The sequence below is a fragment of the Metopolophium dirhodum genome, chromosome 1, assembly GCF_019925205.1.
Source record: "Metopolophium dirhodum isolate CAU chromosome 1, ASM1992520v1, whole genome shotgun sequence".
NCBI lineage: Eukaryota > Metazoa > Arthropoda > Insecta > Hemiptera > Aphididae > Metopolophium > Metopolophium dirhodum.
Window position 1 is genome coordinate 73,432,936 of NC_083560.1, and position 17,345 is coordinate 73,450,280.

At 28.0% G+C, this 17,345-nt stretch overlaps 1 protein-coding gene and 1 non-coding gene across 2 annotated transcripts; one reads left to right on the plus strand and one right to left on the minus strand.

Moving 5' to 3' along the window:
* Positions 1-229: 229 nt before the first annotated feature.
* On the minus strand, positions 230-302 carry Trnar-acg (transfer RNA arginine (anticodon ACG)). The gene has a single exon. It is a non-coding gene; the product is annotated as a tRNA-Arg (tRNA).
* A 6,524-nt stretch (positions 303-6,826) lies between these two features.
* LOC132935193 (serine/threonine-protein kinase Chk1-like) lies at positions 6,827-17,345 on the plus strand. The gene is made up of 10 exons (XM_061001664.1): positions 6,827-7,125; positions 7,290-7,369; positions 7,709-7,932; positions 8,204-8,268; positions 8,349-8,474; positions 9,808-9,940; positions 11,111-11,314; positions 11,510-11,721; positions 11,779-11,910; positions 16,856-17,345. The coding sequence occupies exons 2-10, from the start codon at positions 7,305-7,307 to the stop codon at positions 17,048-17,050; spliced, it is 1,356 nt and encodes a 451-aa protein (XP_060857647.1). The 5' UTR covers positions 6,827-7,125; positions 7,290-7,304; the 3' UTR covers positions 17,051-17,345.

The window sequence follows — 17,345 nt, forward strand, 5'->3', positions numbered from 1 at the left end:
TATATTTTTCATTCATTATTTATATTATGAGGCCCTAATAAATAATTTCAGGCCAAAAGTTGCCTATCCGCCTATGTGTATTCAGGGTTGCATATCCAATTAATTATAAAACAAAAATTTAATAAATCTGCAATAGTGAAATCAGGGTTTTTTCGAGTTTTGAAAAATTTTTCCTTAATCACAATTTAGTAATGGTCCAATCAAAATTGCAAAAAAATGTTTGATCTATCGACCCTGCCAGGATTCGAACCTGGAATCTTCTGATCCGTAGTCAGACGCGTTATCCGTTGCGCCACAGGGCCAGATACCATAGACTGTGACGTTGGTTGTATATAACTTGTCTTATCGATACCGCCTTGTAGAATCAACCAAATTTTATAATTTTTGTTTTAATTGCTAAAGGGAAATATTCTACAGCAAGCATCGATCTCTGTTTTTCAATATTTTATTCTCAAACATTATTATATGTCTACAAAAATACAAGATAAAAAGCATTTTCTTACAATTTTTTTAATACAATTATTTGAAATAAAATACAAAATCAGAAATTGATGCGGGCTGTAGGAAGTCTTCTTCTTTCAGATAAAAAAATAGTCATCAAAATCCGATAATTCTACAAAGCTTGAGAATTATTCCCGTAAAGTAATTTTTTTCGATAAAATACACCCTATCAACCCCCTCCCCCCTAAATAGGTATCGGGAAGTAGATTAGTGGAAAAGTCTTATAATTGAGGTGGAAACTAAAATATTAAATTAAATTTTCAAATTTTAAAAAATTGTGGAAAATTTGAAAAACTGGCACCGGGACCCTTAAGTTTAAACAACGATTCATTATTCGTGTGTTTTTGATGGTAGGAATCGGTGCGCAGGGGACGGGACTTTTCTACAATTTTTTATTATTTGTTTGCGTACCCAATTATTTGTTTTTACTTGGACAGTTGGACGGGGGGATGGCACAAACTAATGCCAGAAATAATTTTTATTCAAATATGGAGTGGATTTAAATTTTTGTCAATGATATACCTAATTAATTTTACATTTTTACTATCAAAAATATATTTTCTATGGTTTAGACAAACTAAAGCCTTGCTATTTGTATTAGTTAGTATAGAGTTAATATATTATATATTTATATCACGTTTGTTCTTTGCCTGGTACTATAAGCAGAAATCCACACAAATTTCAGGGGGGGGGCTAACAATTTTAACATAAAAGTGAGCGGGGGGGAGGGGGTCTTTCTAACACAACTAAAAAAGAAGGGAGTTTTACGGACTTTTGAGTGGTTAAAACACCCGATGTCCGTCAATGCCTAGTACATAGGTATTTATTGCACATATATGTACGATAAACTGTTGTATCAAATATTGAAATATTTATGGACTAGTGTTGACAATATTATCATTTATCACTAAAATTATAATTTATTTTATTTCCTACTGAAACATGAAGGTATAATTGCTATCAAAAAGGAATTATATTAATATCAACAAATCTTTTTTTTTTAGTGACTGAGTGTAATAGAGAAAAATTTCAGAAATAAGGTCAATATAAATTTACATTCACTTACATGTTACATAATATATTACATTTGGAATATTATAAAGCAAAATGTTATAACTAAGCTGAAATGTAGTACTCAAAATTTAGAAATTGGGGGTAGGGGGCGGGCATAGCCCCCACGGGTCTGTGTTAAATAATTTTGCACTTGAAATGAATATTTAAAATTGTTGGATTAAGCTCCTCTACTAAAAATTGTTACTTTTGACCCTCTAAAGTACCAACTAGATTTACTTTCCTATCAGAAAAGATGCAGTTGAAAAAATCTAAGCATTTTTACTGTCCTAAAGAGTCACTGATAAAAAACTCAAATATAAATTTAAAATAAAGTAAAAATAAAAAAACACATTGTAAAACCAATACATTCATCACTCCGCTCAGAATCCAAAAAAAATGAAAATGTTAGTATAGTGGTGACTGGTGAGTAATACACCAAAAAATATTAGGGACCCAACTGAAAGGTTAATTATTATCAAATACTCTAAGTAATAAAAATGTATAAAATACGATGAATAGTTGCTGATGGAGGGGGGCACGAGCCTTACAAACATAAATATTGTTGGTTTTACCAACAAAAGTATGGTTCATCGTTGTACAAATTGTTCAGTGTTGCAAGTGTCCCAATTTCGACACTACTGGATCCGTTCGGGAATTTACCTATGCGTGAACCTTTTTCAATTGGAGTCGTTTGGGAACAAACAATGAATAGGAGCCTTTTAGGTTGCACCGTTACCAGCAGATAGGTAGGGTCTACTATTTGTGGTATCTATTTTTTTAAGGCGTGGGGATTACTACACTCATACATCGACATAGGCGTGTTCAGACTGGTGGCCGAGGAGGCACAACACATTTTTAAATTGTGGGACCACCTATTTTTTTTTAGACATGATAAAACATTAATTTTTTATGTTACAAAATTCACGATGGTAGGAATATTTTTTTATGATGATCAACAAATATAACCACTGTCAAAACAATACAAATACTTCTTTCCCATCCATTATACAAGGTAAACAACATACAAATTGTAAATCAGTGATAAATATTTTGGGTTTCTGACAAAATTTAAATTATTTTAACAGGTCGTAAAATATCTAAAAACATTTTTGAAATGATAATCGGTAATTGGATATTTTCAGCTGATAAAACCATATGATGAACATAATATTATATTATATTTTACCACTGATTTAACATTTTATTGATGCCTCACGCCTATGTTACAGCTATAAAATATTTGACTGCATCTGAATTGCGTGCCAAAAGAGAACGAATTTGGTAAACAACCGAACCGTGTGCTCTGATTTTTTGTGACAGATTCTGGTTGCGTAATGCGTGCGCGTATTTTTGTGACAGGTTCGAATTGCGTGCGTAAAAGTTTGAACCTAACTGGTTTTGGCTGACTTGTATGGCTGCACGTTTATCTTATAGTAAATTCAATGTACGATGTACCTACTGTAAGATGTGTGTTCTCAAAGGGACTAGATTGGTGAATGACGATTATATTATATAATTATAATTTGATAAATATGTAAAACAATTATAATGTAAAATAAATAAAATAATAATATATAATTATATATTATACCTATATAAAAGTTAGCATCCAGATTGATTGTGTAACATATAAAAATAGATATAGGATACACAATTATTTGTATGGGTATGACCTATACTACTCCACTTGTATTTTTTCAGTATTATACATCTAATCAGTTTTACTCAAGCCTGAGCAATTAATGATAATTTTTAACTGAGTTAAGTTAAGTTGATAAAAAACATTTTAAAAAGTTTAAAGTTAACATTTAACCTAATTTTTATTATCTCAGTTAAGTTCAAAGTTATATGAACATTTCCAATTAACTTATTAACTTAAGTTAAGTTATTATTATTATTTTTTTTTAATATCTATATAAATACACAGTAATATGGTTTAAAATAATAAAAATTATAAATATTATTGAACACAGGAAATAGCCAATAACTTTTCTATACATAGAATTAAATTACTAGGTACTGAATTAATAAAATTATGTAGTAGGTTGTAGGTCCTAAAAGCATACGAAATTGAAAATGCCGAACTACCAATCTTTTGATGTATAAATAAATAAATAACTTATTTATGGCGAAAATATTTTTTAATATGTCCTTGAGAATTTTACATTTGTGATTTATATCTATATCAATATAATAAGATAATATCATATTACTTATTAGTTATTAGTATTTATTAATTATTATTATTACAATATGCCGCCCGTATGCCGCAGACCGCAGTATGGTATGGACGGTATGGTATTATCTCTAATTTTTATATATACGATACACCTATAATATATTATAATATAATGTATACCGAAATGACTATTGCTATAATATGTATTTATTACTATTTAATTAAGGTATTTTCCTGAAGAATTCTGATTGATGGAACAAGAAATTAATTTAACTATATTTCTAATTTCCTATTCTAGTAAATGAATTTGGTAATGTGCAACATCAATAATTCTTTTTTATTTTTATTATATTTATTATTTAATTATTTATAAATTAACTTAATTTGAATTTGATTAAAAGTAACTCGTTATTTATTAAGTTTATATCAATTAAAATTAGTTAAGTTAAAAATTAAGTTAATGAAAATTAAATTTTAACAAGTTAAAATTAACTTAACTTTTAACTTTTTAACTCGTTTATGCCCAGGCTTGGGACACTTTTACTTAATATTAAATTTGGCACAACTCGTATAGTCACATTTCACACAGATCAGTTTTATCACAAAAAAATCCGAGCACGCAATTCGACCTAGATACCTAATGATTTTTGCACACAGTTCGGAAACACCGACGATAATATATTATAGTTACTACTTACTACTGGTACTAATTATCAAGACTGGGCAAGTTAACGATTTTTTTGAACTCGTTAAGTTAATTTATTTTAAAATAATAAAGTTAAGTTAAGTTAAAAATTACTCGTATTTTTTTCGTTAACTCGTTAAGTTAAAAGTTAACTTTGAGAAAAAAGTAACTTAACTTGGTGTAAAGTTGAAATTTGCTAATTTGTGAAAATATAAATTCCAGAAACATAATATGGTTTATTAAATAGTTTTTCTTTACGCTCGAGAAAATTATTTGTGAAATTTAAAATGATACATTAAAGTAAAAACCCATTCAAACATTTGCATTATTCTTCGGACGAAAATTAACTTAATTTAGATACTTTTGAAATAAAATTAACTTGAAGTAACACGTTAATCTTGAAAAAAAGAGTAACTTATTAAGTTAAAAGTTAATTTGAAAAAAAAAGTATCGAGTTAATTAACTTAACGTATTAACTTAATTTTAACTTTTAACTCGTTAATGCCCAGCCTTGCTAATTATCATGGTTTCCTTTATTATTTAATTAGTGACATGAAACAGTATCATATTTTTCAGCAAATACCTATTCATCCAATACATTTTTGTTGTATGCAATCATATAACATATTTAATATTATATGTATTTGTTTTCGAGACAATGATATTGTTTTTACTGTTTATATTAGAATATTAGATTCCTGTCATTGCCAGTATTCGTGAAGATTAATGATGATCAGGTATTGTTGTATAATAGTAAGTACAACCTGTATTGAATAACATGAAATACTTACCTATAGTTGGAGTCTAAGAAGTAGGAACACTCTTAAATAAGTTATTTCATACTCTTAAACTATTGGAGATATAAGAGATTTGATCTGTCGGACTAGATCTGCTGATAACTTTCAGATCTCTAATTCCAACCCAATATTTAAGTGAGTCTTAAATCCTTACACCTAGACACCTAATTTATGATGTAAGCTGTTCAGTTTTTTGATATAAAACCAACATCTATTAGAAAAAAAATGTTAATAAAACTTTTTTCATAGTTATTTAAATCAAAAAATAATTTAAAATTAATAGGAGCAATTTCAGTTTTAAACTTGGGGAGGGGCTCAAATTAATAAGATCATGAGTCAAGTATTTAATCATTAGGTTTCAACTTACTAATATCAAGACTTATTCTGGGACCGAACGGCAGATGTTTGTATTTAATATATTTTGTACCTTGTACAATGTGCAAGTGGTTATACAATATTGGATTCATAAAAATGCATTTAATCTTAAAATAAAAATCACATTCATAAGAATTAATAATTCATAAATATTTTTTTTACAACTTATATCTGGATTTTTGTATAATTTAATGGAAGGCTTAGCTCCTTCTAATCCCCCTCAAATTTCAGTATTGCACCTATTTAAATTTATTTACTGCATGCGGCAAGTAAATTTCCAAAATCTTAGTGGGGACTGCTGTTCTACTGAATTGATACATTTGTGCTAATTAAAACTATTACATTTGTTTAATTATTATACTTTAATTAATACTCAATATTGAGTTTTAAAATAAGTATGGTAGTTCCTTCAAATTTATTAATTTTTCTGGTTAAAAAGAAAAATGATACCTAGCTATGTGTCAAGTTACTTGTTGTTTAATGAGTCCAGTTTAACTATAATATTTACTATACAAAAAGCCATTAATCTATTAAGTTAAAAAGGCCCATGTCACCAAAAAAAGTATAAAAAAATCTAACTTTTTGCACCATACCTAGTTAATAAATTTAGTTCAGAAGTAAATTGCTTAATAAAGCATATAATATTATACAACAAATTAATGTTTAAGAAACAGTTCAAACTTCAAAATTCGATTATATCAAACGGTCAACTCATCACTCAACTCATTACTCATAACTCATAAGTCATAAATTAAAATCATCTAAGTTAGTACCTAGTTTTTAAACTGAATACAAACAAATAACAATGTCTTATGGCCTATGGGTTATGGGTATCAGTGTATTTTCCTGACAAAATAGATTAGGTATATCGGCAACTTGTTGATACGCATAGTGTCGCCGACCACTCCACACCCCGCCACTAACTGGATAGCCGCTGAATGTTTGAAGGTGAATTTAACGGCCAATGAAATGAGGCGAACTATGACTATGGTTGGGAAGGGTGGGATGCGCTAACCGGACTACGGTCTCGTATTGTTGCTGACATACCTATCTATTTTGTAATGTGTATTACCGTTGTATCACTGGACTGTGACGTGTTCATTGGTTCACACTTCTTATCAACGACGATTCCCTACAAAAGAATAAACCTCTTCTCTGTTCGCGGTCAAAATAATAACCGAATATCAACTATCGATAGTATGAAAGCATAACCAACAAATTTCACTTTTTAAATAATAAACGAGGTTAACGGACTTCACGTTTTGTTGTTCCTTTTTTTTGTTTCACTGTTTACCGAACGACGTTTACTGTAAAGCGTCCTGGGTTAGTGTGTTACCTAATGCTGTGTTGTCCTGTTGTGCTTTGTTGTTGATCGCGTCCGGTGTTAGCGATTAGGGCTAATGATTAATTATCTAATTTTTATTGTTAAACTGTAATTTTCATTATAATTATTGATATGTTTGAGTAAAACAATAAATTGCTTGAAATTATTATAATTTTGAGTGTTTGTGTTTTTTTGAATGAATACGTTTTAAGTAAGTTCCAACACATTTATTTGAAAATCGGATAATAATTCAAATATAAACACTGTTATTAATACGTTTATCGATTTTTTTTTTTTGAATTTTCTCTTTGTAATTTATACTTACTCGATTCTGAATCAAAATTAATACAAGTGTCTAATGGATTATTGTTTTAGGTTGTACATTTATAAATGAATACTCCGTTTGTTGAAGGATGGAATATTGTTCAAACATTGGGCGAAGGAACATTTGGCGAGTACGTTAAAATTGCTTACAAATAATATATTTTTTATATACCTGTCGTAACAAATTATATTAACATTTAACTACTTTCTTAGATTATTATTATTTGTACGCAATGTTAATTTTACGTCAGAAACTTAAAAAACTACTGTCTACTACCTAATAATTAGAATTTTGATTAACCTACCTATATACATTAACATTTTCAAAAAAACTTCCAGAATCACAACTTACTTTGCTCCTCCAAATAAGTTTATTAAGCTTCGCTTACATTTATAATTATGTATGAAGTGTTAATATTTTTTCAACTTGTGTCCAACTAAGTTTCTTATTATTTTATGATTATTTTCAGAGTAAAACTTTTAATGAATCAAAGTAATCATTGCTTTGTGGCCATGAAAACAATTGATTTGCAAAACTATTCTGATGCATTGGCTACGGTAAAAAAAGAAGCAGCTATACATAGCCGATTGAATCATTCAAGTATAATAAAATATTATGGACAGCGTCATTCTATAGATACTTATTATATATTCTTAGAATATGCATCTGGAGGTGAACTATTTGATAGAATTGGTAAGGTTGTTTGGCATTATTGAATGTATGAATTATTTAAATTCTATAGAGACATATTATATAATATAAAACACAATCATACATTAAAAATATGTTATAATATTACACAGTCTATATGTACTGGTACATTTTCTTTCACTTGTAAAATAATAGTTAATTTTTTTTAGATAGACCATCTCTATAGAATTTATAAAATTTCATTATTTTATGGTATTAACTAATAACTGCATTGTTAGTACTCTAATATAAACAAATATTTTTTGAAAATTAGAACCGGATGTTGGAATGCCGCTGTCTGATGCTAGAAAGTTCTTCAAAGAGTTGATTGCTGGAGTTGTAAGTTTTTAAACAAAAAACATTTTATTATTAGTTTTATATATATATTTGCATATGATTTACACCATTATTTTTTTTAGGAGTATTTACACAATAATGGTATAGCGCATAGAGATTTGAAACCAGAAAATTTATTATTGGATGAAAATGGAAATCTAAAAATAAGTGATTTTGGATTAGCCACTATGTTTTTATGTGGTGGAAAAGTAGGTGATATTTATGTATACTTTATTTTTTACAAAAAATGAATAATTTAGTAGACTGATTCTTGTGAAAAAATACTTTTCTATTCTCTAATTCTTTACATTAACACAACCCCTATAAATAAATTAGCAAAACAAGTTTGAATTACAAAAATTGATCAAATTAATTTTAAGATAGTTTTATTCATAAAAAAAAAAATATTAAATAGTAATTCATAGTATTTTAAAATTATTATATTACTTATCAAGGTAATGCAAGTTACATAATATTATCCTGCCATGTTCTGGAATTTAATAGTATTTTTAAATAAAAACATTATTTTTCTAGGCAAGATCCGTGTGAACTATAATATGCGTTGAAATAAGAAATTAACCAATTATAAAATGTTGATGAATTTGTAATTATTTGAAAAAAAATAAGAGGATATTACACCAGCATATGTTATCTTAGTGTTACAAACTTAAAAAATAGCAAATTTACTTTTAGAAAAATCCATTTATGTTGTTAGTTTCAATATTATAGTAAATTATTAGGCTATTGAAAAATGTATAAATTTAAAAATGATATCTAGGGCATCTCTAAGGTTTTTACTAATACATTAATTTTAAAGTAAGTTACAGTTGTTGCCAGTATCTAACTGTGTCTATCTAAGACACGCTCGCAATATGATAACAGAAAACTAGGTTCTTTGTTTTTAGATGTTATTACCAATTAACAAATAGTGGCGTAAATTACTAAATATCCATCTATATTAGTGTATTCCATAGCTTCCATGTCACATTAATCTATTAATATTGTTGTCGGCTGAGATTTCTTTTATACATTTATGATAAACAACCTGGTGAAGCACGCCAAAACACTACATGAGTTTCGGCTACACTTACTGAAAAGCACTTCCGTGCCAATCTATCTGGCAACGACTGTATAAACCTAATTATGTAAAATATTAGTTTTGAAAATCTCTTTAAAATTAAAATATCAATAAATAACTATGAGACGCCCTAGATAATTTCCTTATCCTTTAATTTAATAATACAATCAATTTAACTCAAATAAAAATTAACAATAAAATGGATTCTGCTGAACACAATTTTGTTATGCTGTATGGTTGTAAGACGGAGACAATAGATGCTGGTGTATTATTTTCTTAAAATTATATATTATACTTTTATTTTACCCAATTATACAAAGTAAAATTAAAATCAATTAATTTAGAGAATAGTAAATTTTTAAATTTTTTATTAAATGAAAACGTATTGCTTAGTAATTAGTTATATTAAATTTAAATCCCATTCCTAGACATAATTATCTAATATTTTACAATAATTTAAATAGCGGCGTAAGCTGGATAAGAAATGTGGAACTATTCCTTATTTAGCACCAGAAGTTCTTTCACTTTTACCTTATCAAGCAGAACCTTCTGATATTTGGGCATGCGGTATTATACTGGTTTCGATGCTCGCTGGAGGTAATTTATTATTTTAAATTAAATCGCATATATTTCATACATGCACTTCAATGTTATATTATACTGATAAATGATAACTAATGTGTCAGAGTTGATCTCTTTGGTATTCTAGCTGTAGGTTAAATTTTTAAGAAACATCCTAAAGCTTTAGTACCTAAGTTATTAGCATTTGATACTGCATCAGTCATTTTCAGTGTTGTAACTTTTAAATTAGAAAATAAATTGTATATATATCTTATACAGGGTGCGGCAGTCAAATCCGACGATTTGAAAAAATAAAAAAAATAGAAAAACAATTTTATTAATTTTTTGCCAAACAAATAAAAATTACACAAGAGGAATTTTATGTTATATATTTGAAAACTTCATTTTTAAAGATTGTGTCAGGCAAATGCCTTCCTTGGTTAGCTACACATTTCTACTACATATATCATTGCTTTTGTAATACGCTTTTACCGCGAACACACGCTGTTCACTCGAATTCCATGATTACTAAATCCGGGTATTTAAAAGCGATAAGAACATACCCGAAATCTCTACCACTTTAGCCACGCCCACCAGTTCATGTAAAATCATCGGGTTTGACTGCCGCATTCTATATAATTGTTACCTTTAAAAATTTCTCAAAATTATATTTAAGCAACCATTAATATGGAAATTTGTTTGTTTAATTTATAATTAAAGCTCTTTCTATATGTTCATGTAATAATATTGTGTACCTATATATTTAAAAATGAAATGCTATTAGATTTTATTTTATTTTTTAGATTGTTGCTAATTACTTGAATTATACATAATAGAAAATACTTGTGAAAATAGATACTATATTCCAGCATACAAGAGAATATTACTATTTGCCGGTCTGAGGCAACACCCCCCCCCCCCCCCCCCCTTTAACCCACCTCACACTTTGTCTGCAACGGAATACTGTGTATAGCTCCTAATGTTTACAAACCGCTGTCAAGGAGCCCCGAATGCACGGGATCAGACGTGGTACATGGTAATGTTCTCTTGTAGGCACGAGTATATAATACATGTTTACTGGAATTAAGTTGATTGTAAAGTTAAAGCTTGAAAACTATCACGTAGATATATTTAATTATTGTAATTATTGAAACAAAAAATTATAATTTATTAAATTTAATATAAAAATCTTTTATGTTTGCTTAGAGTTGCCTTGGGATATGCCATCTGATAGTGATGAAGATTATAAATTGTGGAAAACTACTGACTATGCTAATCATTCACCATGGAATAAATTAGATAATTTAGCCTTGTCTCTTGTGAGAAAGATATTAACACCAACACCGTTCAAAAGATATGATATATTAAAAATTCAGTCACATCATTGGTTCAAAAAGTCAGAAACTCGTGGTATATTTTTACTTTATCAATATAATTATTATTAACACAATTTTATACACATTTGGGCATCAAGCGACTTCAGGGTAAATAAACTACTAGTATCTGTGGTATCTGTGTGATTAAATAGCTGTTTATAATAATATTTTTAAATAAATTAAACTGTATCATTAGTGTCAGACTCTCAAGACTATACATTTTATTTAGATAGTAAAAAAGTAGGAATATCTGTTCGGTCCGACAGAGATTTGGACGATGGTCGTCAATGTTATTCTCAACCAGCTTCGGCAGCTGTTGCATTCGATACTTCTATGTCACATAGTGAATCTGAAATACATTCATTTTCCCAGCCAACACAGGTGGACGATCTGCTTCTGTCTTCACAACTTCTTACATCACAGTCCATCTCCACACCAAATGTAATTAAAGATAATTTGTATTATTTTATCAGATATACTAAATTGTCATATTTTTAGAACTCTATGCAGAAATTAGTCAAGAGAATGACAAGATTTCTAGTCAATTTAGATTACAAAGCAGCATTATCCAATTTAGGTCTGTTCCTGGATGATTTGGGATATATATGGAAAATCAATACACCTAGTTTGGTAATTTATTTCTGTTTTAGTAAATTAGTTATTAGCTAACACCAAACAATTTAAAAGTTATAAATAGAAATAAATAATTAGTGAACACAAAAAATAAATAAATATTATTGACAAAAACAAACATTTCATTTCATTATTTACACATTGTATGTATGGAATGCTGTAGTCCTCAAGAAGTTGAATAGAGAAGGGTGGAAAAGGAAATATTGTTTGTATGTCTACTAATATACTGAGGATGGTCATGTGCATCATAAAATATCAGACTATTAGCTGTTGAGCGGAGAGTGAAGAAATAAAGCCGTGATTGTGTGATCATAACCTAATCAACTAGGATTTAAGTTTGATGTAATATTATGAACTATAATATTGCTATTTTCTTATAAGAGAATAACAATGAAGAGGTTACTTTACTTTGTATCAGTAAACGCCAGTGGCGTGGCTTGGGTATTAATAAGATGTAAGCAGAGAATTTTTTTTTTTTCAAAAGTGATTAGAATATAGGTACTATACCTAAATACCTAATTATAAATTATGTATAAAAAAATTTTATCCTTTTAACATTTTTAATATTTTTAAAAATATACTAGTTGTACAAATCAAATTAAAAACATTATTATTAATTATTATAAACGATCACTTTTAAAACATAAATTTATTCGTCTTGGTTTTTTTGAGTAGTTTTCAATAACTTCATCATAATAACTGTTTTCCTTTTGAATTTGGGTTTAAATTGTTTTTCAATAGATAAAATTGACACCGTTGATTGTCTATTTTGTGATTGAGAGTTTCTTAAATATGTATGTATCCTTTTCAATGTCGAAAATGTACGTTCAGCACCTGCACTTGTTGCTGGAATTGTTAAAATTAAATATGATAATTTTGTAACTTGAGGTAAACTTTCAGATAGTTCAGTTGATTTAAGATATAACCAAAGTTCGTTAATATTTCTTTTATGAAATTCGGTTGATGAATACACAATAGTTAATTCACTTTTAAGTATAGAAAAATCAAAATATTCACCATACAAATTTTTCAGTGAGTCCATAGAACTTGTTGAAAACTGATTAACAAACTGATCAAATTTTGAAAAATCCAATAATGAAAAAAATTGTAATTTAGAAATTTCAGAAAATCTCTCATTCATTTTTGTTACCAATACATCAATGATTTCAAAAAATAGTCTTCGGTAATTGGTTTTTTTGTCTTCAGAAACTTCAGTTATTCTTAGTCTTTTTGATCTTAATGGTATTTCTGTATTTAAATACTGTTCAGATTTGGACCAAATTTGATCGAAATTATTTCTCATATTTTTTAAGTGATTGATAAAATCTAAAATTTTTGTATTACAATAAGTGACATCAAATATTTTTGTTTGCAATATATAAAACAAAATAGTTGCTTGAGGTAAAATATCACTAAATATTAAAAGGAAAAAATTAAAATCAAAATCTTGAATCGTTTGAAAAAATCCTCTAGCACACGATAGTGTTTCGCTGTCCCACTTTTCTCCATTTTCTATAATTGTATCCATGAGATTTAATACTTCTTGTTTATACTCGGACATCATTTCAACGAGTCTACTGTTATAATTCCACCTAGTTGGGGCGACAGATGGAAATCTTTTTTTTACTTCTTGTTCAAGTGCATAAATTCTTTTTGTAGATTTTGAAAAAAAAGATGAAAGTCCAGAAAGCGTGAGGAAAAATATTTTACATTCTTTTATGTGATCAACAGACTGTTTTAAAATTAAATTAAATTTGTGAGCGTAACAATGTACAAACATTGCATTTTTGCATTTCAATCGAACAAGCGCCTGCAGACCATTATGTTGCCCAGACATGACGGCGGCCCTGTCATATGTTTGTGCTATTAATTTATTTTCATAATTATATTCTTGTAAAATATTATAAGTATGTCCAGCTAAGCATTTCGCTGATCTATCTTGAATGACGTCTACAAATCCCAAAAATCTTTCCTGTACCCCTTCATATGTAATATATCAAAAAATTATTGATAATTGAGATTTCGATACGACATTGGTAGTTTCGTCCATAATTATCGAAACAAAATCAACATTTTTTATTTCTAATGTAACTTTTTTTATTAGATCATTAGAAATTGATTGTATAAGATAATTTTGTATATCTCCAGAAAGACCAGAAAAAACAGTGGCGGTCAAAAGATGTCCGATTAATTTGAGATCAAGTGTCCCCATCAAATTAATTAATTCTACGTAATTACCCCGATTTGTTGAGGTTATTTGTTCATCGTGTCCACGAAATGGAAGCTCTTGTTTGGCCAATTAACATGTTGCATCAATTAAGCGGCTAACAACATAACGATTATTTTTTATTGTTTCGTTATGTTTTTCAATACTTATTTTATAAGCTTCACTTAGACATGTTTCGATTCTAACATTACCAAATTTTTTTAAAGTGATTAAACATTCAATATGTGAACGATTTGTTTTATGACAATGTTTCAAATTATGATATTTATTTAAATCAACAAAACCAAATTTTGACCAAACGTTTGATTCACGTGAAAATAAAATACAAGGCCAACAGTAAAGTTTTTGAGATTTTTCACAACCAGATAACCATTTATTTGAATCATAATAGGATGAATTAAAATATCGAAAAGTTTTTTTATTTTTTGATTTTAAATTTTGAAGTTTTAGTGTAGTTCTTCCCTTATTTATAATATTTTGTTTTTCAGAAAATGAGTAAGTTCCAAAAGATTTTTGTAACAGATCTGTTCAATAATACATTAACAATAATTATTATCATTTAAATTTAAATTTGAGGTACTTGCCAATGAATCCATGTTATAAATTCAAGTCTTCGAGAAAATAAAGAAATTGAAGTATAAATACTTCAAAAGTCTATTAGGCGAATGACAGTGACAGTGTACGTAACAAACGCTAGTTAAATACGTGACCCCCTCTATGGCATTATAGACTATTCAAAAACAACAATTGCGCATAAGCAATTTCAGAATGTGTTACACTATATATCGTATTATGATTATGCAGTTAACATAATACAGAATGGATTAAAAATAGACCTACAATCGATGATTTTCTTAAAATAGTTGGTAATCAGTAAACAGCGTACAACACAAATAAACAATAACAAAAACCACTACCAGCTATAATTTAAATATTTTATAAATAAAATTAAAATTTTAAAAATCATTTATTTTGTACCCATTAGTTGTGATTGATCAAATTTATTTTTTCTTTCATTTAAAGTGTAAGCAGTGCTTACAGAGCTTACATGCACGCTACACCCCTGGTAAACGCATATGAAACAAAATGTCACGTTTGGTCACCCTATTTTTGGTATTGTGGTCCCATTGGAGATAGAAATCTGTGTTTGCGCACTGAGATATTGAGTTTGATGAGACAAGTAGAGATAGGCCGTAGAGCGTAGATCATTGTTAATATCAAACAGCTGTCACCTCGGATGTAGATAGAAAATAGAGATGCAAATGATCAAATCATATTATATTAAAGCGTGAAAGGGGTACAAGCAAAAAAAAGAAAATACAAATAGTTAGTAGAGGTAAACATACTATATTATAAAATATTTTATAAGTTTTTACTTTCTAGACAAAATATTACATTAAGAGGATATGACAACAACACATGCAGAGGCCATGTCCTCTTAACCAAAATTGAAAAATGTTTTCTTCAAATTATTATTAAATATTAAATTATTGTAGTTAAAACTATTAAAAAAGATTTGTTCTAAATGTAATATAAATAACAATATTATTTAAAGAGATATTAGGGTTAACGGTTGGATGACGTCATTGGGCTGGACTTGATATATCTGCCTATCTTATATGTATATAATTTGCTCACACAATAATTTACCCATTAAACATTTTTATTTTGATATTAATTAATTTACATATAATTGTCTGACTGTGTAGTCAAGGCGCCCGGTGCTGATGCCATTTTGTCCTCAAAAATACACTCTGCGGGAATAACAATACCGCTTTGTAGAATCAACCAAATTTCAAAATTTTGTTTTTATTGCTAGAGGGAAATCTTCTACAGCCCTCATCGATCACTGTTTTTAAATATTTTATTTTTATTTTATAATATGTCTAAAAAATACAAGATAAAAAGCATTTTCTTTACAAATTTTTTAATACATTTATTTGAAATAAAATACAAAATCAAAGATCGATGAGGGCTGTAGGAAGTCTTCTTTTTTCAGATAAAAAAATAGTCATCAAAATCCGACAATTCTACAAAGCTTGAGAGTAATTCCTGTAGTCATTTTTTTCGATTAATACACCCTATCAACCCCTGCTAAATAGGTATCGGATAGTAGATTAGTGGAAAAGTCTTAAAATTAAGGTGGTAACTAAAATATAAAATTTAATTTTTCAAATTTTATAGAATTGTGGAAAATTTGAAGAACTGGCACCGGTACCCTTAAGACAACAAAAGTATCAGAATTTAAATAAAACGTTTTGTTTTTTGAGTAATTAAAAATACTGAAAGATGTAATGGCCGGTTGTGATAACTGACTGCTACGGTTACAGAAGTGTACATAATAAAAATTACTATTATAAGATTTTAAATATTTAAAAAAAACTAAACACTTAAGATATATTCTGGTCACACTAACATCTTTAGTGTATATAAACAAATCACCTTCGTACAACAAAATGCAAAGATATACTTTAAATGCAAGTAAATTAATGCATGAAGCGAGCAATACATAACATAGGCAATTATAGCGAGCCCAGGCCGGGCAGGTTTAAAGTTTCTATTCACATTTCTTAATGTGAATAGAAACTTTAAACCTATATTAATTTTCCTAGAATTGAACATTTTTTCAAATAAAAATAACTTATTTTTTGTGTTTTGTGTTACGTTAACATATTACAGACCAATAATAATTATAAATATTGTACTATGTTGCAGTTTACAATTACTACTACAGATCAGCGCTTAGTGTTTAAATCAAATGTAATTCCAATGAATCATCAAACTCTGATTGATTTCAGACTTTCAAGAGGCTGCGGCTTAGAATTTAAGCGGCATTTTGTTTCCATTAAAAATTCAATGTCTACATTGATTGAAGTTGCATGGCCTATTGCTACTGAAACTGTATCTTAAATTATTGTTAGTGTTATGAGTACATATAAGACTGACTTATAATAGATTGATTAAAAATGTTTTGGTACCCAATTCAGAAAAACTAATGTATAATAAACATATCAATCAAAGATATAAGTAAAATATCTACAATCATGTATTATGTATGTTATTAATTACATATAGTTACAATAGATTCACTGAATATTTACTCAACTAAACTATTACAGTTGTATGACAACATAGTTTCTTAATTTTTAATATTATCAATCATTAGTCTATGATAATTACTTATTTTTATAAAATGTATTTTTGT